General features: G+C 44.3%; 1 protein-coding gene across 1 annotated transcript in view; it reads left to right on the top strand.

The window, feature by feature from the left end:
* The first annotated feature begins 7154 nt into the window (after positions 1-7154).
* The window catches only part of LOC147430946 (tobamovirus multiplication protein 1-like), a 64355-nt gene continuing 52770 nt past the window's right edge, over positions 7155-18739 (top strand). Inside the window, exon 1 of the mRNA XM_086493478.1 lies at positions 7155-7750. Coding sequence (XP_086349604.1) covers positions 7601-7750 — 150 coding nt within the window. The 5' untranslated portion in view covers positions 7155-7600. The remainder of the gene's footprint in view (positions 7751-18739) is intronic.

The following is an 18739-nucleotide window of genomic DNA, read 5'->3' as shown; positions in this document are numbered from 1 at the left end:
CATATTGTATTGGATTGTACCTAGAGCGTTGATCTTGGCAGATGCAGAGGAGTGGTAGACATTTGGTTTGATCTCAGGGAGTTTGCTTCATCAGTAGCTAGGTTCTTTGTTGGACCCTGACTGCTTCTTTGGCAAACATGCTCCTTAGGTGATGACCTTTCAGGTCTTCCTATTTTTAGCAGTCCGAGTTTACCAATTGTGTGATTCTCTTTGAGTCTCGAGTTCCATAAGATTTAGGTTTTTCTATTCATTTACAGAGAAAGCAATTTTACTCTAGGTTATCTCAGATTTCTTTTCTAGTGGTACTCATTCTCTTTTCTCAGGATTGAGCGGGAACGGGGCTTCCTATCTCGGGAGGAATCCTCAGCTTTAGCTCTGGAGCTTTTAGTGACAAGGTTTTCTCTATTCCAATGTGGGGTCGAGTCAATTGTTACCTCGAAGCATACTTTCTCTTTCACAGAGGGCTTCTAGATTATTATCTTCAGTCAACTACCGATGCTCCATTCAGTGGAGTACCATGCAAGGTGTCTTCTACTCCTTGGTTTCCTTGCCCATTTCTTGCGGCTTCGGATGATGTGTTTTATCTTAAAATGCAGTTAGGATGTTGTTTTTAAGCCATTTCAGTGGTTGCTTTGTATTTCGGATTTGTGGTGTGATGGTTGCTCTTTTTAGTGCATCCAAGCAATATTTCCTATGCCTTGTCTTCCAAATTGATCCCCGCAAACTATACCATTCAGGACAACCTTATCCTTAGATTGGCATGTTCTTTTGTAGAAGTGGATAGTGGTCCTACTCGGACTAGGAACCAGTTACAATCAGCCGGTATTTTTCAAAGAGGGGAGACAATCTTCTTGGTTCTTCCAGATTTGGTTCCACATGTATATGTCCTTTCTTCAAAGAGGGGAGACATTCTTCTTCTTCCAAATTTGATTCTAGATTCCACATGTATATCTCCTTTTGGATCCACCTATCTCAAGTTATCCAATTACACAAGTTGAGACTATTGGAGAGTTATGACAATTATTCATGGTTCGAGTGTTCTCCCTTCAGAGGGGGACGTGGAGCCAGCTTGCGAGTTAGTTTCTCGTCGATTTGTGCAAACTACTTCCTTACAGTTCTCGTGGTTCCATGCGTAGTGAATAGGATTGACAGTCTATTTGGTGGCTTTCTATAGCACCTTGTTCTTCTCTTGCAAAGCTTGTGTGCATGGTCTCATGATCTTGTCGTGTTAGTTGCAGTCTCAGTACTTTTTGTTGGATGTTTTTTCCCGATTCAATTTGAGAGTAGGGTGATAGCCACTCGAGATGTATTCCAGACAGATGAAGATCAGTAGCAGTTTCACTTTTAGTTATGATGAAGCTCCTTCAAATACACTTTGTAGCTCATCATTGTATATGGTGGTTAGTGCAACTCTTGGGTTCTTTGTCATCAAATAGTTGATTTCTAGGTAGCCTCGGTTGTCCCATTCTTTGGACTTCCTGTAGTAGCTTGGAGATTTTGGCATGTAGTATTTGAACAGAGGTGCAAGTTTTTTATTATTTCCTCGAGGATGGAGCACTTTAGAGTTGGGAAATGATCTAGATACCATTAGTTTATGCCTTTACCCTTAGTTTTTGTGACATTTAATGGCCTAGTAACTTGTGTGTAGCGGAAAATAGCATGAACATAGTGAGCATTTCATTAGAATAGATTCCTAATGAGAATAACAAGAGTGCTTGGGTGGAGAGAGCAACAAAAAGCATAACACCTAGTTAGATAGCATGAACAATACTTCAAAAGAGAGAGAAATTAAGCAATTGACAACAGTTGAGGACCGGATTTGCATGGAGCCAGTCCCCCCTTCAAAAGGCTTTGTATTATGGTTTCTCCCATCAATAGAGACATTTTACGATACCTTTCTTTGTGTTCCTTCAATACTAGCTAGTGCTATGAAGATGGAAACTTCGAGCACTAAGCACAACACTTATTAAACACAACATCAATTCCCTTACGGTCTCAGACCCAAGACCTCACACACCTTCGAAGATGGTGAGAGCTAGTGGGGTATGAGAGTAGATTGAGAGAAAGAAGGAGTATTCTTACGAGAAAGATATACATCTCCTCACATAATCACTCTTATTAGCATAGCTTAGCTTAGTAATTAGCATCTTAGAGGAGATGAGCATGCATTGAAGCTTGTCTCTTGGTTGGATTTGCATCACAAAGCCAAGAGTTGTTGGTGTAGGCCTCCCTTCTCACAAGCTTGGAGTAGGTGGTAAGCTTTCCATTAAAGCTTGAGAATGAGAGGGAGAGAGTCTTCTTGCTTCACACATAGATTGTGTGAGTGTGTAAGTCAATAATCCTTTGAAAAATCAGGCCCCTCTCTCTCTTGGTCGACCCCTCTTGCTATTTGCTCATTCTCACACCTCATTGGACCTCCCCATGCCTAGCCAATGGAAATTAAGCAACATAAGTGATAGTCTTTTGACATGTGTCCCCCTTTCCCCTTTTGTGAGAGCTCTAGGTAATTACTTAATTCAACTAAACTCTCATTGGACCCCTTTGCCTCCTAGCCAATAGGAATCAGGCAAGCCATTGGGCTGCTGAATGCTCATTGGACCCCTTGGGAGACCATCCAATAGTCTTCTAGAGAGCTTAATTCTTATTGGTTCTTTTATTAAGTGTTTTTAAATTAATTAAACTAGATTTACTCTAGCCTAATTCTCATTGGTCCTCCTCCAAGGCCATCCAATAGGAATTGAGTACACCTTGTGGGCATCTGGGCTAGGGAGCTAACATGTGTCCCTTATTCCCTTTGTGTAAAGGGAGCTTGTGTGTGTGTGAGTTTCTCTCTCATCTCCTACTTCTAGGGCTCGCCCCCTCCTATGTAGGGATGGTTGAAGACTTTTGGGACACACACAAAGCATCCAATTTCCCTAGGCTTTTGACCTTTGGACACAACCTTTGAATTTTGGAACCTTAGCATTTTGGAAGTCTTAATGGACTGAACCTTAGGGTCTTTTGAGCCCATTTTTGCACATAGCTCTTTTGTAGACGGCCCTCCCTTTGGATCCCTATTTTCCCTCCTTTGGATCCCTATTGTGGCTGGTCTGCTAACTTAACCAATATTATAGCTTTTTCTCCCCTGGCACTTCCCCATATTAAATGATCAGTTTAACATGAGAAAATCATTTAGGAGAATTAGATATTGATTATTATGATAGTTTTGATGCATTCTCTTGGAGCAGTCAACAACAATACATTCTACAGATGTTGGTTGTGTGATTTGCAAATCGGTTGAGTTGAGAAGATTATTAATAGAGATGGATTAACTTCCAGTGGACAACATTATAGTTCTCGAACGTCTTTCGAGGGTAGTGGTTGGATGGTATATTGGCCAGGTACTATTCGACCTTGAAGCTCTCTAGCAGCTATCCTCGTTCACAAAGCTCTCTCTTTCTAGTTGCAGATTGCTCACTCTAGCTTCCTAGTATGTCTTCCTTGCCAGGAGCTAAGAGGGGGTGTTAGAGTTCATGCATCTCTTTGGATTTGTCCAATCTGTACCGGTTTCTCCCAGAGATAGGTGTTAGGGAGTGAGGGTTGTTTGGTGGCTATGCTCGGCCAGTAAGAGGTAGGTTTCTCATGTCGAGACATGTCTGAACATGTTTAGCCTTGGGTTTTGGTTTGGTTCCATGGCCATCTGTGCTCCTGCAGGCTGGGATTATTTTTTCCCACCCTTCTCATATTTCTCCCATGAGCCCTATGGGCATTTGCTACCCTCTCCTATTGTTCTGCTAATTTCTCCCTTTTTCCAAGGTCGTGGGGTTGGAGGACTCAGTCGGGTAGCCTGCCTTTGGGCCTATATATAGAGAAGGGGGTGGTGGTGGTGGTTGGGGGGGGGGGGGGGGGGTCATCTTGGTTGTACAACAATTCAGCCCTAGTGTGGGGGTGCCCTCTCATGGGTACTCCAGGGGGCAGTAGGTGGAGATCATCGACTACAAGCCCTAGCATTTTTCTCAACAAGTAGCCCTAATGTTTTTCACTCGAAAACCTAGCTTTTTTGCCTAGCAGCCCTTAGTGTTTTTTGTGAGCAACCATGACGGGGTTCGCAAAGAATGACGGGCTTCTCATGGAGGTGATGCTTTGCTAGGAGAGATGGGAAACAAGTCTTCCCCTTCTTGTCATCCCCTCAGGGCAGCCCATCCCATGATTATCTCAGTTAGAGGCATAACACCATCCTTGTGTGTCGGTCTAGGAGCACAAAGATTTCTCTCTCTCTCTCTCTCTCTCTCTCTCTGCCAGGAGGTGGATCAATGTTGGGGTTGTGGCTCGTGTTGTTTTCATGTCAGTGGTCTCGTGTGTAGGAGCAGTTGGCTGTGTTAGTAACAATTGCAAATGTGTGTACCTTGGGTCTAGCCGTGAGGCATGTCAGATATATGCCAAGACTACCCTTAGTCACTTGTATGAGCAGATTGTTAACAACATGGAGATAATTTCCTCTCTCTCTCTCTCTCTCTCTCTCTCTCTCTCTCTCTCTCTCTCTCAGATGTCCCGTTTCTTTCTACCTTAGTGATCTCTCTTCTCTACAGGTGCCTTGTTCATGTATCTGGAATTGCACGTTTTCTAGATCAAAGTCGAGGTGTCCACCGAATCAAGAGCCAGTTCTTGTCTTCATTGCATTTTCCGCTACCACCTTTGACAGGGTTACTATTGACATGTTCTATGCATCACGACATAGATGTGGTTGCAAATATGAAGCCCATTAGTAAGCCGCCTTACAGAATGAGTCATTCTGAGACTATCGAGGTGAAATTTCAGCTTGCTGACTACTTTCATAAAGGGTTTATTCAACCTAATTCTTCACCATGGGCATCTCCCTTTATGCAAGTGAAGAAAAATGGTAGTATGTGCATGTGCATCGATTACTGTGGGTTAATATGGTCACCATTAAGAATAAGTATGTGTTACCACGAGTTGATAATTTGTTTGACAAGCTCACCCATGCCCATATTTGGCTTGCTGATATACCTAAAACTGGTTTTTGAACAAGGTTTGGACATTATGAGTTTTTGGTTATTCCTTTTGGCTTAAGCAATGCGCCAATTACTTTCATGACATTCATGGAATGTGTTTTGAAACCATATATGGGCAAGTTTATCATTGTTTTTCTTGATGAGATTTCAGTGTATAGTGCATCTGAAGAATAACACTTACAACATTTGCTATAGCAACACAAATTATATGCTAAGGAAACCAAGTGTGATTTTTTGAAAGAAAAAATTCACTATCTAGGGCATGTAATCGTTGTTGTCGAATTACATATGGATCAATTGATTTGAAAGAGCTTCAGATTTTCTAGCGAGGTTTTGTTAAAAACTATGCCCAAATTGCTATTCCTATGGCTCACCAATTGAAAGCCAATGGCAAAGCATTTCATTGGGGAGAAGCTCAATAGCAAAGTTTTGATACACTTAAGGAGGCTCTAGCTAATGCACCCGTCTTAGCTATTGTGGATCCTATGAAACCTTTTGTACTCGAAACAAATCATTAGGAAAAATATGAACCCTAAAAGGGCCCTTTAGTGTCAAAGATGCTTTTGGAATATACTCTCTACACCAATGAAAATGGGCTTGTGGTCACGGTCCCACCAGTTTTTGCTTCTTTTTAAAAAAATGGCCGTAACCTGAGCATCTTAACTTCGAATTTGTCAAACCATATTGCATTTGGAACACATTGCCAAGCTCTTTCCATCGATATGTCACATGATATATGGCAAGTGTTGCCTATTAAGAAGCGAGGAAAGTGAGAAGTGTAGATACAGGGGTAATGCCATGTGGCCTTCTCAAGTTTTTAGAGTGAAATGAGTGAAATAGATATGGCAAACTCTCACTGTTGCAAGGAAGCAGTGCGATGTCCTCCCCCCCCCTCTTCTCTCAGGTTGACCGCCTTTCTTCTTCTCCTACCATACCCAAGCTCGGCAAGCTCTTGGGTTGTACCTTCCTCCTCACCCATATGCAGGACATCCAAAGTGCTCTTCAAACTTCGACAACCGGAGCTTGCAAGAGAAGCTAAGCCACTAGGCTTCTTGCACATCAACATGAAAAAAAGGAGACGAAGTAGTATCATGATGTTCACATCCATGTGTGAAGACATTACGTGGTCGCCATCTCATGAGGAAGGTTACATGGGAAGACAACCTAGATCAATCCGTGGCCGATGGTGAATCCAACCTAATAGACGTCTCTCTCTCTCTCTCTCTCTCTCTCTCTCTCATTGCATCAATGCCAATCCTAGTAGGACACCCACATCACATTCTTCAATAGGTATCTTCAAAAATTCCTTTGCTTTCATAGAAAACTTTGGTAAAAATTAGAAACTCCCTATTTGGTTTGGCACATCTCACCTCTCTCTATCTCTCTCTACGCCCCTTGTCATTTGTCTCTAGAGTGATGTTGATGGGTGTTGTCTTTATGTGTGTATTGTGTAGGATGTGAGTAGAGTTCATCTCCACCCTCTCTAAGGTGAGGGGGCCAATCTTGTGGCACCAAAGTTGAGGAGTGCTTTTTCCCCTCTAAAGAGACTTCATGTTTCGCCTACATCAACTTCTTTTCTCATCTGAATTCAATCATAAAAAAAGCTTGCAGGTCATGTCGTGCTTAGTAATTTGCCACTCCAACATGGAATTGATGCAAAAGAGTTGTATTGCATGTGAGGGCCAGTATTAGAGAAGGGTCAAACCAATCGCGCGATCACAGAAAAGTCAGCCCGTCGCTTTGACAAACGCTGAAGTAATTACCGAGCGCTGCATTATTGGGGTGTGCATTCGTTGGAATTAGGTGCTGCCATTCTACTAGCCCCCTTACCTTACCTCTTGCTAAGAAATCTGTTCAAGGGTAGGCTCTCTTCTCCATGTTCATGTACACGCGTGAGCCCTCAGATGCCTAAGCAAAGGTTTAAAAATGCCAAACCTCTCTCCGTCTTCAACAAATTAAATTCCATCGTAGGATCAGGGGCTGCAGCCGACGAGAGGAGGTGCAAGTTGCAACGACATGGTACCAGGGCAATGTTGTCGTAACAGCAACAGCGGTCGGAGTTTTGAGTATCGGAGACCAACAAGGACTTGTCCACGTGGCAGACGCCAATAATTATTAGACAGACGTGTCAAAAGCAGTAAAGGCCTCTGGCCCATCAGAAGCGTGGAGGGAAGCAAGGTTGCCTGATTTGGCAGGGCCAAGAAAGCGCGCTTCCTCTTCCACCTCCCTCACTGGCGAAGGCAGTTTTGGGTTGCCCGCTCTAGGGTTCCGCCATCGCCCGCGTTCTTCTTGTTTTCTTAGGGTTTTACTTGCTTTTCCCTTTAGGGATAACCCATATATATATAGAGCGGCGCAAAACATACATTGGCAGAGTCTTTTTTGTACGTTTCCTTGCCCTCCTTCCTGCTCAAGTTATCGGTTGCTTTTTCCTGGTTTCAGCGGCAGTTTTGATCCTTCCTTGCGGCTAACAACCTCTCTATGTTCGGATCCTTTCTACACTTCACCATATGAAGAATCAAGTGCCGGGGTGCCACCTCACATTTGCATTTTCCATTCGAGTGCTGTGTTAAACAATTACACAGGTCCACATGGAAGTCATCTGGATGCCTCGCCCCCATGCAGATCTCCCAGTTGTGAATTTTTTGAGAAACTGGTGGCAAAATGATTCAAGCACTTTGCAGGAGGTCGTCTTTTACACACTGTGCGCTGCGTACTCCCTTGTTGCCGTATTTGCATTGGTAAGTTGTTCTGCTTTTGTTTATGACACGATCACAGCATTGTTCTAGCAAACTTGGGGAAGGGCTCTTGTGTGGATGGCTTTGGTCTAGGTTCATGTGATGTGTGTATTTAAAGGAAGGCTGATTTTGGTGGTATATCTGCCTGAATGAACGAATAGTTTCAATGTGAAAGGGGCCCTATAATGTGATGCCATGGTTGTCTCGGTTACTATAATGTATGTGCTGTTCCGATGAGCTGCATTGATCTTTCAAGTGACTCAAAAAGCAGTTTTGGAACGTCCTGAAAGAAGTTGATATGCAGCTTCAGAAGATTTTCAGGTTTTGTTGTTTTGTTTTGATGAAGAGGTTGGTATGCACACATACATTGTGAAATAACATGTGATTTGCAACATGATCTTGTAAAAAATGATTGGAGCACCACAAATTTGTATCATGTCCTCTTGTCTTGCTCTAAGCAATATTATCATTGCTTGTCTTTTCAGTTGTTAATAGTGAAAACATTGCCTCGCCCTTATCATGGTACATGGATTTCTAAACAGTTATGTGGTGATAGTGGATTGTCAACTTTGGTCCATTTACCATCAATGCTATAAGTAAAATAATCCATGGTTAGTGGAGTTATGGGTAGGGGTTTGACGCAATTGCTTGGGCTAATTGTTTCATCTTCTGCCTGGTGGATCTTAGGGGCAAATTAGGGAGTGAGGGCTATTTTGTGTTAAGAGACCTTCCGGAAAGAAGTGATTGGTAGAAAAGTATCTCAAGTTTTCTGATTGTAATTGGAGAGAGTATCTTTTTTCTTAATCCGAGATGATTCCATGCAGTCAAAGTCTTTGCTTCATATTTTGATTTCATCCGAAGAGATGAGAACAATCTCTTAAACCTCACCCAATTGTGAGGTGTCTTGCTGTGCAGTAGAAGAGTTACCACGTCTGTGCATTGCCCTTGAGGTGGGTTGCTTCTTTTTGAACCTTGAAACCTTTGGAAAATGCCTCTTGAGAAAGCGGTGTCAGAGTGTTGGATAAAAGACAACCCGGAAAAAGCTTTGTATCAAGTTGGACACATTTTTTAATTCTTTCTTGCCCATTTTGACTTTACTTGGTTGGTGGCAGTCAAAGGCAGAGCCAAAGGTAGAGAATTTGTTATTTGAGTCATTCTCTTCTTGAATTGTCACAGCGCCTTGTGGTGCTCCGGAACTCCGTATTTTGATGCATTCTTTTGTTCGGCCGACTCTCTTCTTCGCCGCGAGAACTAAAACTAGAGTCCTTGTCCTCGAAGCGAACATGCCTACAATGTTTTCCTCTTGACCCCTTCTCTGCTACATTGGAAAAGGTGTGTTTTCATCCAAATTAGCCGGGAAAGACTTGGACTAGACTTATGTCCCTCGCGTGCCATTGAGTGTCCCAAACTCTTCATATGCTGACTCACTTCGCGCTCTACCTCCCTTTGAATTTTTGAGTGAGAATTGTCGACAGCGCCTTTTGGTCCTCCAAGACTCGATTCTTCGGTGCGTTCGTTTCTGCGACCAACTCTCTTCTTTGTCGCTAGAAATAGAACTAGAGTCCTTGAACACATCTACGGTGCTTTCCTCTTTACTGCTTCTTTGCTTGATTGGAAAAAGTGTTTTTTTAGCCCATGTTCCTCGTGTATTCGAGTGTCCCAAACCTTTTATAAACTTATTCACCTGGCACTAAGAATTCTTGATAGATCCTTTTTCTTTCTCCAGGACTCTATTCTTCGATGCTTCGTGTCCACGATTGGCTCTTTTCTTTATTTTTATAATTAGAACTAGTCCTTGTCCTCGAAGTGAACACGTCTATAGTCCTCTGCTAGATTTGAAAAAGTGTTTTCAGCTCAAATAGTCGTAGAAAGATTGGGACTTAGACATATGTCCCTTATGTGTCGTGGAGCGTCCTTTTTTTAACCCCAAGAAAAAGATCCTTCCATTAGTTAATAAAACTGCCCAATGGGCAACAATCTGCCCCTGCTAGAGACGGCTACATCAGCATGTGGAGAGACGCTCCCAATGAAAAAACAAGATATGCACAATAAGGCTAGTTTAGGAGATGGGAGGATGAAAAAGCCACACTGGTGGATGGTATTGCCATCCAGGCACACCATGAACCATGGCGAAGAAGGGCCCTAGGCACCAGAGCCGCAAGAAGTTCTCACGGTGCTCTTGCATGTGGTTGAAGCGCCCTGGAGTCTCTCAAACTGCCCCGAGTGTGTGAATCAGTTCTAGTCAAATGTCACAGTGTCTCTAGGGCTCTCCAGATAAACCACAGTATCAGGTGTAGATGAGCTCCCAACCATAGTTACCCGGAACGGGAACGGGAGGGTCCGGAACGGGGGGGGGGGGGGAATGGGAATGGGAACGGGGCCAAAACGGTTGACTAAAAGTAAAGCTTGAATTACCTTCATTCAACTTGGTCCCAAATCAACTCCTAAACAACCCCAAAACTGCCCTCAAACTGCCCTAAATATGTCCCCCAAATAGCCCCAGATTTGCCCCCAAATGCCTACTTTTGCCCGTTCCGCCCTGTGTTCTGTCATTCCGCCTCATGTTCCGTCCCGTTCCCCCGATTCCAGAACACCGTTCTAGTTACACTGTTCCGGACCGATGATCCGTTCTTGACTCCGTTTCAGGAATGGGACTCGTCCAGAACGCCGTTTCGGAACGTTTGGGCTGCGTTCCACCCGTTCCTTGTTACACTGCTCCTAACACCACTCTCTATCTCTGCATCTTTCCCGAGGGACTAGCTCAGTGGCTGGCTGGAGTGTGGATTGGCCCTCGTGTATCACAATCATCCTCCTGATTGAAGCCATTTCGAAACACAATGTTGGCCCGTGAGTGTGGACCAAGTTGCAACCCAATTGTACTGGCTGGCAATATAAAGTGCGGCATGAGCCTAATGTTAGACTTACACCACTGCTACTTCATAGGTCTAGGGAATACTTGTACGGCTAGTGTGCCTTTGGCCTGCTTGCCACCCTCTGTATATGCATTTAGACTGCTTGGTCCGGCCGCCCATTTCGTCGGGGCACGCTCATACTTTATTTATTTCTTGCTAGGTTGCGGGGGATTTTTCCAGGCTTTACCCTACCTCTTCTTGGGCACCTATTTATGGGGCCAAGGGGATACCCACTTCCACACACTCTCATCTGGTTATTGTATATAGGTCTTTTGCTCATGGTAGTCATGGGGGGCTGCTCGCCCCCTCTTCTTCTTCACGCTTCCGCACACTCGCGCTCACACCTAAGAATCCGAAGCCACACCTACTGCACTATGGGGTAGTCCCACAGATAGTGAATCACTGTCTCAAGTGGGTGGTCACAGGCGGCACATATTGCTGAGAGGTTGTGCACCAACCAACTCCCTACTGTAATAGCTTGATGTTCAACTAGCCACTAAAACATGGTGACTTTGCTCGGCTGCTTGCTGTCCCATAAGTGCTCCCAAAAACCTACCAAGAACTCGGAAGTGAGATTCTCCCCCTGCCAACGAGGCTTTTCAATAGGACGAATCTATCTCCTTGCTGTTAGCATGTGGTGATCCAACCGAGTTGTGTACCGGAAGAAAGGGATCCCCGGGTGATTGGTTTGAGTTAGCCTTGTCACATGCCCAAGTTGAAACTGGCCCGTAGGGCGGTAGACTTTAGCTTGCACCCGATCTTTACACTATTTAACTTTACTTTAACTTTACGACACAAAAGGAACTTCACGAATAAGCTTGTGATTGGAATTCAACACTTCAAAACAAAACAAGGCTTGGCATCTAGAGTGCTCCACCTGTCACCAGCGTGTGACTACTATCTATCCTTTTTGTTGATTTCTTTCTTATTATCTATTTACTTTCCCTTTTTGGAAACACCCCTCGGGAAATCTAACTGCCCTGCATTGCATAGCTAGTGTGGAACTGTCCAGAGGGAGTCCAGGCCTGAGGGCAAGAGAGCACTAAGGTTGGACAAAGACTATGGTTAGCCAAAGTGGGGTCATTGACTAGCCAAAGTGGAATCCTTTGCTACAGAGGCTACATTTCAGTTCTGGATGTGGCCGTAGTGTACAAAGAGGGTCGGATGACCTAGAAAGATACAATGGCAGCATCTCCTAAAATTTAGGGAACTGCTATTTTGGGACCTGAAAATGTGTTGACGTCATTACCTCTGGAATGACAAAGGGAACATTTTGTTGCTCTGCTGCAAAGTCAACTGACGCACCAGTTGAGATATTTTTAGCCGGGAATGCCCAAAGTCGGAAAATGTGCCATGTGGCACTCTGTGAGCATTCTGCTACTCCTGGCAAGAGAGGGGGCGCCTAAAATGAGAGAGGAGGCTGATTTTCAGAATTTGTCACAGGTTAAGAGCTATGGAGTGCTTGCTTTCCCTCTTATGCACAGTGCGGTGCCAGGAGTGATGCCCTGCACGCTACGCACTGCCCTCTCTCTCCCCTTTGGCAGTATGTTATGCCCCTCTAGTGGGCTCTTCATTTGACCAATGTACAGTTGTGTGGGTTCATGCGCGATTGCCGAGGCAAGAGCCTCTTGCACAGGTACTGGATTAGCTAGCGGCTAATCCCCCCGCAGGTACAGGTGAATTCGGAGAGGTTTCACGCCAGAAATCTCATCCGATTCAAAGGGCAAGTAGCCCTACAGGTGCGGGAGCTCGAGGACTTGCTACGGATGCGACCGGCACGCGAAACGGAGCCCGAAACAGTGAATTACAGCCTGCTGTGTATTTTTGCAGGTTTAGGGTTTTGGCCCTAAACGGACCCTAATACCCCCAGGAGGTTCGGGGACGCAAGGGGACCGTTGTACAGGTGATCTGGCGCATTTTCAGGCCTGAAAACAGAGAATTCAGCGTGCTGCAGATTCTCGCCAGGTTTTGCAAAGTGCCTGTATGCGTCGGGAAAGTCGGTCAATGCGTGGGAATACTGACTGTGAAGGGTCCTAGTACAGTTATGCTGCCGAAACCAGGCCGGAACAGTTGAAATTCAGCCAAGTTTGTGCGGGGCAGCTTGTAGGGATCCACAGCGTATATTCCCTCTTTTAAACAATAAAGAAGTACCGAAAGGACTAATAATGGGTGAAAGCTAAATCAAGGTTTAAAGTAAAGTCTACCGCCCTTTTTGGATTGAACAGGCCGGTTTCATGGTTCCATCGACGGGATTAAATCACTTTTTCCCATAGAAATGAGCCTTGGTCAGTTTTGGGCTTGAAGACACAGGGGATCATAGACCAGACACAGTGAATTGCAATTATGGCTGACAGACCAGATGATGTGACTGAAGAGGTTTCCTCTTCACAGGGTCAACAGACACATGAAGTGGGTGAGTCCTCAAGACCACCACAGACAGATGACGATATATTCAGGACCCAGTTGGCTACTGCTGTGGCTATGTTCACACAAGTAATGCAGAACCCGAGGTTTTTAGCCTTTCTTCAACCTCTTGTTCCGTCTCAGCAAGTTGGGTCACTGGATCATATTCAAAAGCCTGTTAAGGCTCGAGCACAGGTGATTCATACCGCACAGTCAATGGAAACACCTGTACACTTGACGGAGAACATGCAGTCTCCACAACCTATGCCTAACGTGCAAGAACAGGTGGCTGAGATGCCAGTATTTCAAGTTGTACCAGTTCAGCCCGCCACCTTTCAGCAACCTATAGCTGGTTCTAATGGGCAGGGAAGCAACTTACAGGCTATGCAATAGGTCTTCCCACCACCTTCAGTACACCCTGGCTATTTTGGAGGTGGATCGGTATTCCAGAGCATGGCTGGTCATGCACTTGGAATTCAGTTTTACACGCCAGGAACAGTGTTCGGGAGTGCTCAAACAATGATGCCTAACCCCATGTATGGTGTCACAGGCATGCTACCAGGGTTTCAAAACACTCAGGGCCAATTTAGGATGCCACAAGCAAATTTTGGTATGGTTGGAATTACAAATCAGCAGCCAAATATGGCATTTCCAGGTCAAGTTAATAGCGGCCAAGGAACACAGATGAACCCTAATAGTGTTCCCATGTTTCAGTCACTTCCATATGACAATTTAACGCCGTTGGAGAGGCCAACTCCGTACAAAGAAGGTGGCAAAGGTGTGACTTTCACGACCTTTACAGGGTTTGATGACAGGAAGAAGGCTCTCTCATTCCTCCAGCAATTTGACAAGGCCTATGCAGGGGGCAATTTTACAGAGGCTTCAAAGGTCCGCAAGGCAGCCACTTTCTTGACAGGGAATGCGGGACAATGGTGGACAACTTTATTGCTTCAAGGGCAAGCTCCGTCCACATGGATTTACTTCAAGCAGATTTTTGCAGCAGCATGGTTATCTGATGACTTTGAAGCAGATGTCATGACAGAATGGCACCAGCTAACTGCTGCTACTTGCAGAAATCTGGATGATTACAATCGGAAGTTTTGGAAAGCTCTACTTCCAGTAACTTCTTATAGGTTTGTGCCATTGACAGAACAGATTGAAAAATACTGTTGTGGCCTACCCAAAGGATTGAGAAAATACTGCACGAAGACAAAAGTCACTACTTTGACGCAGCTCATCGAGGTAGCAAACACTGGCAATGGTTTGCTCAAGGGAGAAGATTGTGAATTTAACACTGGTGTCAAGGCAGGATCAGGCAAGAAAAATTCAGCCAAGAAGCACGTTCCCAATGAGGCTCCTAAAGGGACTCAGGAGTCAGCCAACGCAGGGAAAGATAAAGCTACGGCTGAATCAGAAAAGGGACCAGCGAAGAAATGGAAAAGATGTTTTCCTCGCAAGTCAGAAGAGCAAAAGAAGGTCCTGAGGACAGAGAACAAATGCTTTATATGTGAGTAGCCTGGCCACATTGCTTACAACTGTCCTACAAAGAAAAGGCCAGCTGATTCTGATGACAAGGAGGACAAGAAAGGAAAGAAGCCCATGGCTGGTCTAGTGCTAGATATGGTGGGCAACAAGCCAAATTCAGATGCAAGTGAGCTTTGCAGAGCATGGGGAAAGGTCAGGGATCAAACAGTGCTTATCTTCTTTGATCCAGGTGCCAAAGCCAACTTCATTTCCCCAGAATTGGCTTCAAAGTTGGGAATCAGACCTGAAGAGATGGGGTATACAGCAGAGGCAGGTTTGGTATGTCCTGGCCATACAGAGGCTGTGACACCCATTATTAGAAAGTTGCGTCTACATATCCAGTCCTATGTAGATGCTGAAGAATTTTACATCATGCCACTGGACGGATGTGATGTGTTGTTAGGTATTCCTTGGTTGTTTCGTGTACAGGGAATCCTGGATGCCTACAACAAAAAGATCACTGTACAGAGCAGAGGAAAGACTCACATTCTGGATGTAAAGCTTAAAGGGGAGTCTATTCCTACTGTATCAGCTTTTGCTATTACTTCTGTAATGAAAAAGCATCTTTTTGCGTACTTGGTTTTTGCACGTGAAGTGTCAGATTGTGATGAATCAAATTTATCGGTGCTGGATAAAGAAAGGTCAATGTTTTTACAACAGTATAGTGACTCCTTTTCCGATTCATTACCGTCTCAATTACCGCCAGAGAGACCCGAGGACCATGCGATAGATTTGGTGCCAGGCAGTAGCCCACCAAATAAGCCTCCGTACAGGGTTAGTGCGGCTCAGCAGAAAGAGATAATGGGCCAAGTACAGGAGCTGTTAGAAAAGAGGCTGATTCAGCCCAGTTCATCTCCATTCTGTTCTCCGGTGTTGTTGGTGCAGAAAAAGGATGGCTCATGGCGTATGTGCATAGACTACCGTGCACTGAACAAGAATACCATCAAGAATAGGTTCCCTATACCTAGAATTGATGATATTATGGACAAATTAGAAGGAGCAGCTATGTTTAGCAGGATAGATCTAAAGATTGGGTACCATCAGATCCGCAGTAGATCAGAGGATGTGCACAAGACTTCTTTTAGAACGACGTTTGGCCTCTACGAATTTTTAGTGATGCCCTTTGGTCTCACAAATGCTCTTGCTACGTTCAATAGGATGATGGACAAAATTTTCCGTCCACACCAGCAGTTTGTTGGTACATTTTTTGATGACATGATAGTCTACTCAAAGAATGAAGAGGAGCATAGGCATCACTTGGCCATTGTGTTCAAAGAGCTACGCAGTCATAGGTTGCTCATCAATGCAAAGAAAAGTGAGTTTTTTCTGGAAGAGATTCACTTTCTGGGACACATTGTCTCAAAGGATGGTGTCAGAATGGATCCTGCAAAAGTTGAAGCGATCAAGTCATGGCCAAATTTGAAGACGGTGCATGATGTCCGAAGCTTCTTGGGACTATGCTCCTATTACAGAAGGTTTATCCGAAATTTCGTTGAGATTGCTTCACCTTTACATGCTCTTCAAAAGAAGGCAGTCACCTTTAGATGGACACAAAAAGAGATTTCAGCTTTTAATCTCTTAAAGGAAAAGATGACTTCAGATCCGGTCATTGTGTTGCCAGATCTTAGGAAGTCATTTGTGGTCCAGTGTGACGCCTGCGGTAGTAGCATTGGTGCAGTGCTAATGCAAGATGGCAGGGTAGTAGCCTATGAGAGCAGAATTTTGCAAGGGCCAGAGATGACCATGCAGGTCTATGAGAAAGAGTTACTGGCTGTGATTCATGCGCTCTTAAGTTGGAAACACTACTTGCTAGGTGTAGATTTCGTTGTCCAAACGGATCATCAGACCTTGCAATACTTCTTGACACAAACAAAGTTATCTGAAAAGCATATGCGATGGGCAAATATTTTGTCCATGTTCCATTTTCAGATTGTGCATGTGGAAGGCAAGAAGAACGTTGTGGCTGATGCCTTGTCAAGGAAGCCACAAATTTCAGTTGTGTCAATTCCTTATCATCATGAACTTGATGATATGAGAGAACAATATGAAAATGATGAAGATTTTGCAAGGGTCTTCGAGCAGCTAATGCAAGGACAACGTCATGAACACTATCTTCTTAAAGACGGGTTCATGATGATGCATGGCAGATTGTGTGTCACAAAGCCATTGCGACGCAAAGTTATGGCAGAGAGTCATGTCCCACCGTATGCAGGGCATCGTGGTATTGATGCTACAGTTAAAGCGGTTGAGACATTCTTCTATTGGCCTACATTGAGAAGGGATGTGGATGCCTTTGTGCGAGAATGCCTAATATGCCAAAAGGTCAAGTTTGACAGGCAAAAGGCACCAGGGTTATTGCAACCACTACCTATTCCAGATAAACCATGGGAAAGTATTGCTATGGATTTTATCTTTGATCTTCCGAGAACGCAGACAGGAAACGATGGTATTTGGACCATTATTTGCAGATTCAGCAAACAGGCTCATTTTATTCCTGTCAGGAAGAAGATAAAGCCAGATCAGATGGCACGCTTGTTTATGAGCAATATTTTCAAGTATCATGGCATGCCACAGTCGATTGTTAGCGACCGTGATCCACGCATGACAAGTTTGTTCTGGAGAGGCTTGTTTGAGAATATGGGCACCACGCTCAAATTCTCTTCGTCATTTCATCCTCAAACAGATGGGCAGTCAGAAGAGGCAAATTCTACTGTCCTAGATTTGCTGAAGTGCTATGTGTCAGAGCATAAAGGTAAGTGGGAGCAGTATTTGCCATTGGTGGAGTATGCATACAATAATACAGTGCATTCATCAACTGGCAAGGCACCCTTTGAGATAGTTGAAGGTGGCAAGAAAGTTCCTCCCATACTGCATACAAAGGACAAGATATTTGAAGCAGATAAGTATGTTCAGGACATGGATGAAATGTACAAGAAGGTCAAAGTGGCCTTAGAAAGGACTCAGGCAAAGCAAAAGAAAGCAGCCGATCGTCACCGTCGTGAAGTGGTATATTCACTTGGTGATTGGGTGCTTTTACGCTTTGAAAAGGCAAGGTTAAAGAAGATGAAGGGCAAGGAAAGACTGTTTCCAAAGCTCAGCATGCGTTACTATGGGCCTTTTCAAGTGTGCGACATAATCAGTGATGTTGCATATAGGCTGAAATTGTCTGACAGTTGGAAGATTCACAATGCGTTTCATGTGAGTCTTCTCAGACCCTATGTGGGTGATGTGCCAGAAGATATGCCAGCTGAAGATCAGCCGGAAGTCGAGGAACTTGACGAGATCTTGGTCCCTGAACAGATTTTGGCACACAAAGAAAGGAAAGTGAAAGGCAAGGTTGCTAGGCGTTACTTGGTAAAGTTCAGAAACTATCCACCAATGGATGCTAAGTGGATGGAAGAAGGTGAACTTGCAGAGTCACCAACTGTGTTATCACTTTACCTTGAAGCCTTCGATTTGCAACCTACCTTGACTCCTTGAGTTTCAAAGCTACATGGATTGTTAGTGTGACAATGGCTTCTGAAACAAAATGATGTACATGGTATTTAAAGTGCGCTCAAATCAAATACCTGCTACATGAATGTTAGAGCTGTACAGATTGTCAGTTTGGCAATTGCTCTTATGGAATGTCCAAAAGTTTGGTTAGTGCTATAGAAGTGAGTATTTCTTGTCAGTTTGTCAAGGATACAGTGATTGCTTCTATTGAAGAGTACATGTGTAACTGCATTCTTAAACTGTCGGTTTGGGTGTGCTCGAAAGTGTTACGGGATCCAACGTGTACTTTAAGACAGTGGCAAAATGTGCAGCTACCATTTTGTCATTGGAAAGTTAGTGACTCAAAGCAATGGCAGAGTGCGAAGCTACCACTATGTCATTGGGACAGGGTTCACACGCAGGCAATACATGAGTCGACGAGGTGTTGAATACACCAGGGTTGACAATGAGCATGTATGTGTCGTATATGTGTCGACAGGTGTTGAATACATCAGTGTTGATAGCAAGCATGTACGACATAGATGCAAACGAGGACGTTTGACATTTCAAGAGGGGGGTATGTCACCAGCGTGTGACTACTATCTATCCGTTTTGTTGATTTCTTTCTTATTATCTATTTACTTTCACTTTTTGGAAACACCCCTCGGGAAATCTAACT

Source organism: Adiantum capillus-veneris, chromosome 21 (genome assembly GCF_014529385.1).
Source record: "Adiantum capillus-veneris isolate H3 chromosome 21, ASM1452938v2, whole genome shotgun sequence".
NCBI classification, from domain to species: Eukaryota; Viridiplantae; Streptophyta; class Polypodiopsida; order Polypodiales; family Pteridaceae; genus Adiantum; species Adiantum capillus-veneris.
The sequence above is the reverse complement of the archived record's forward strand: the minus strand, read 5'-3'. Positions and strand labels throughout refer to the sequence as shown.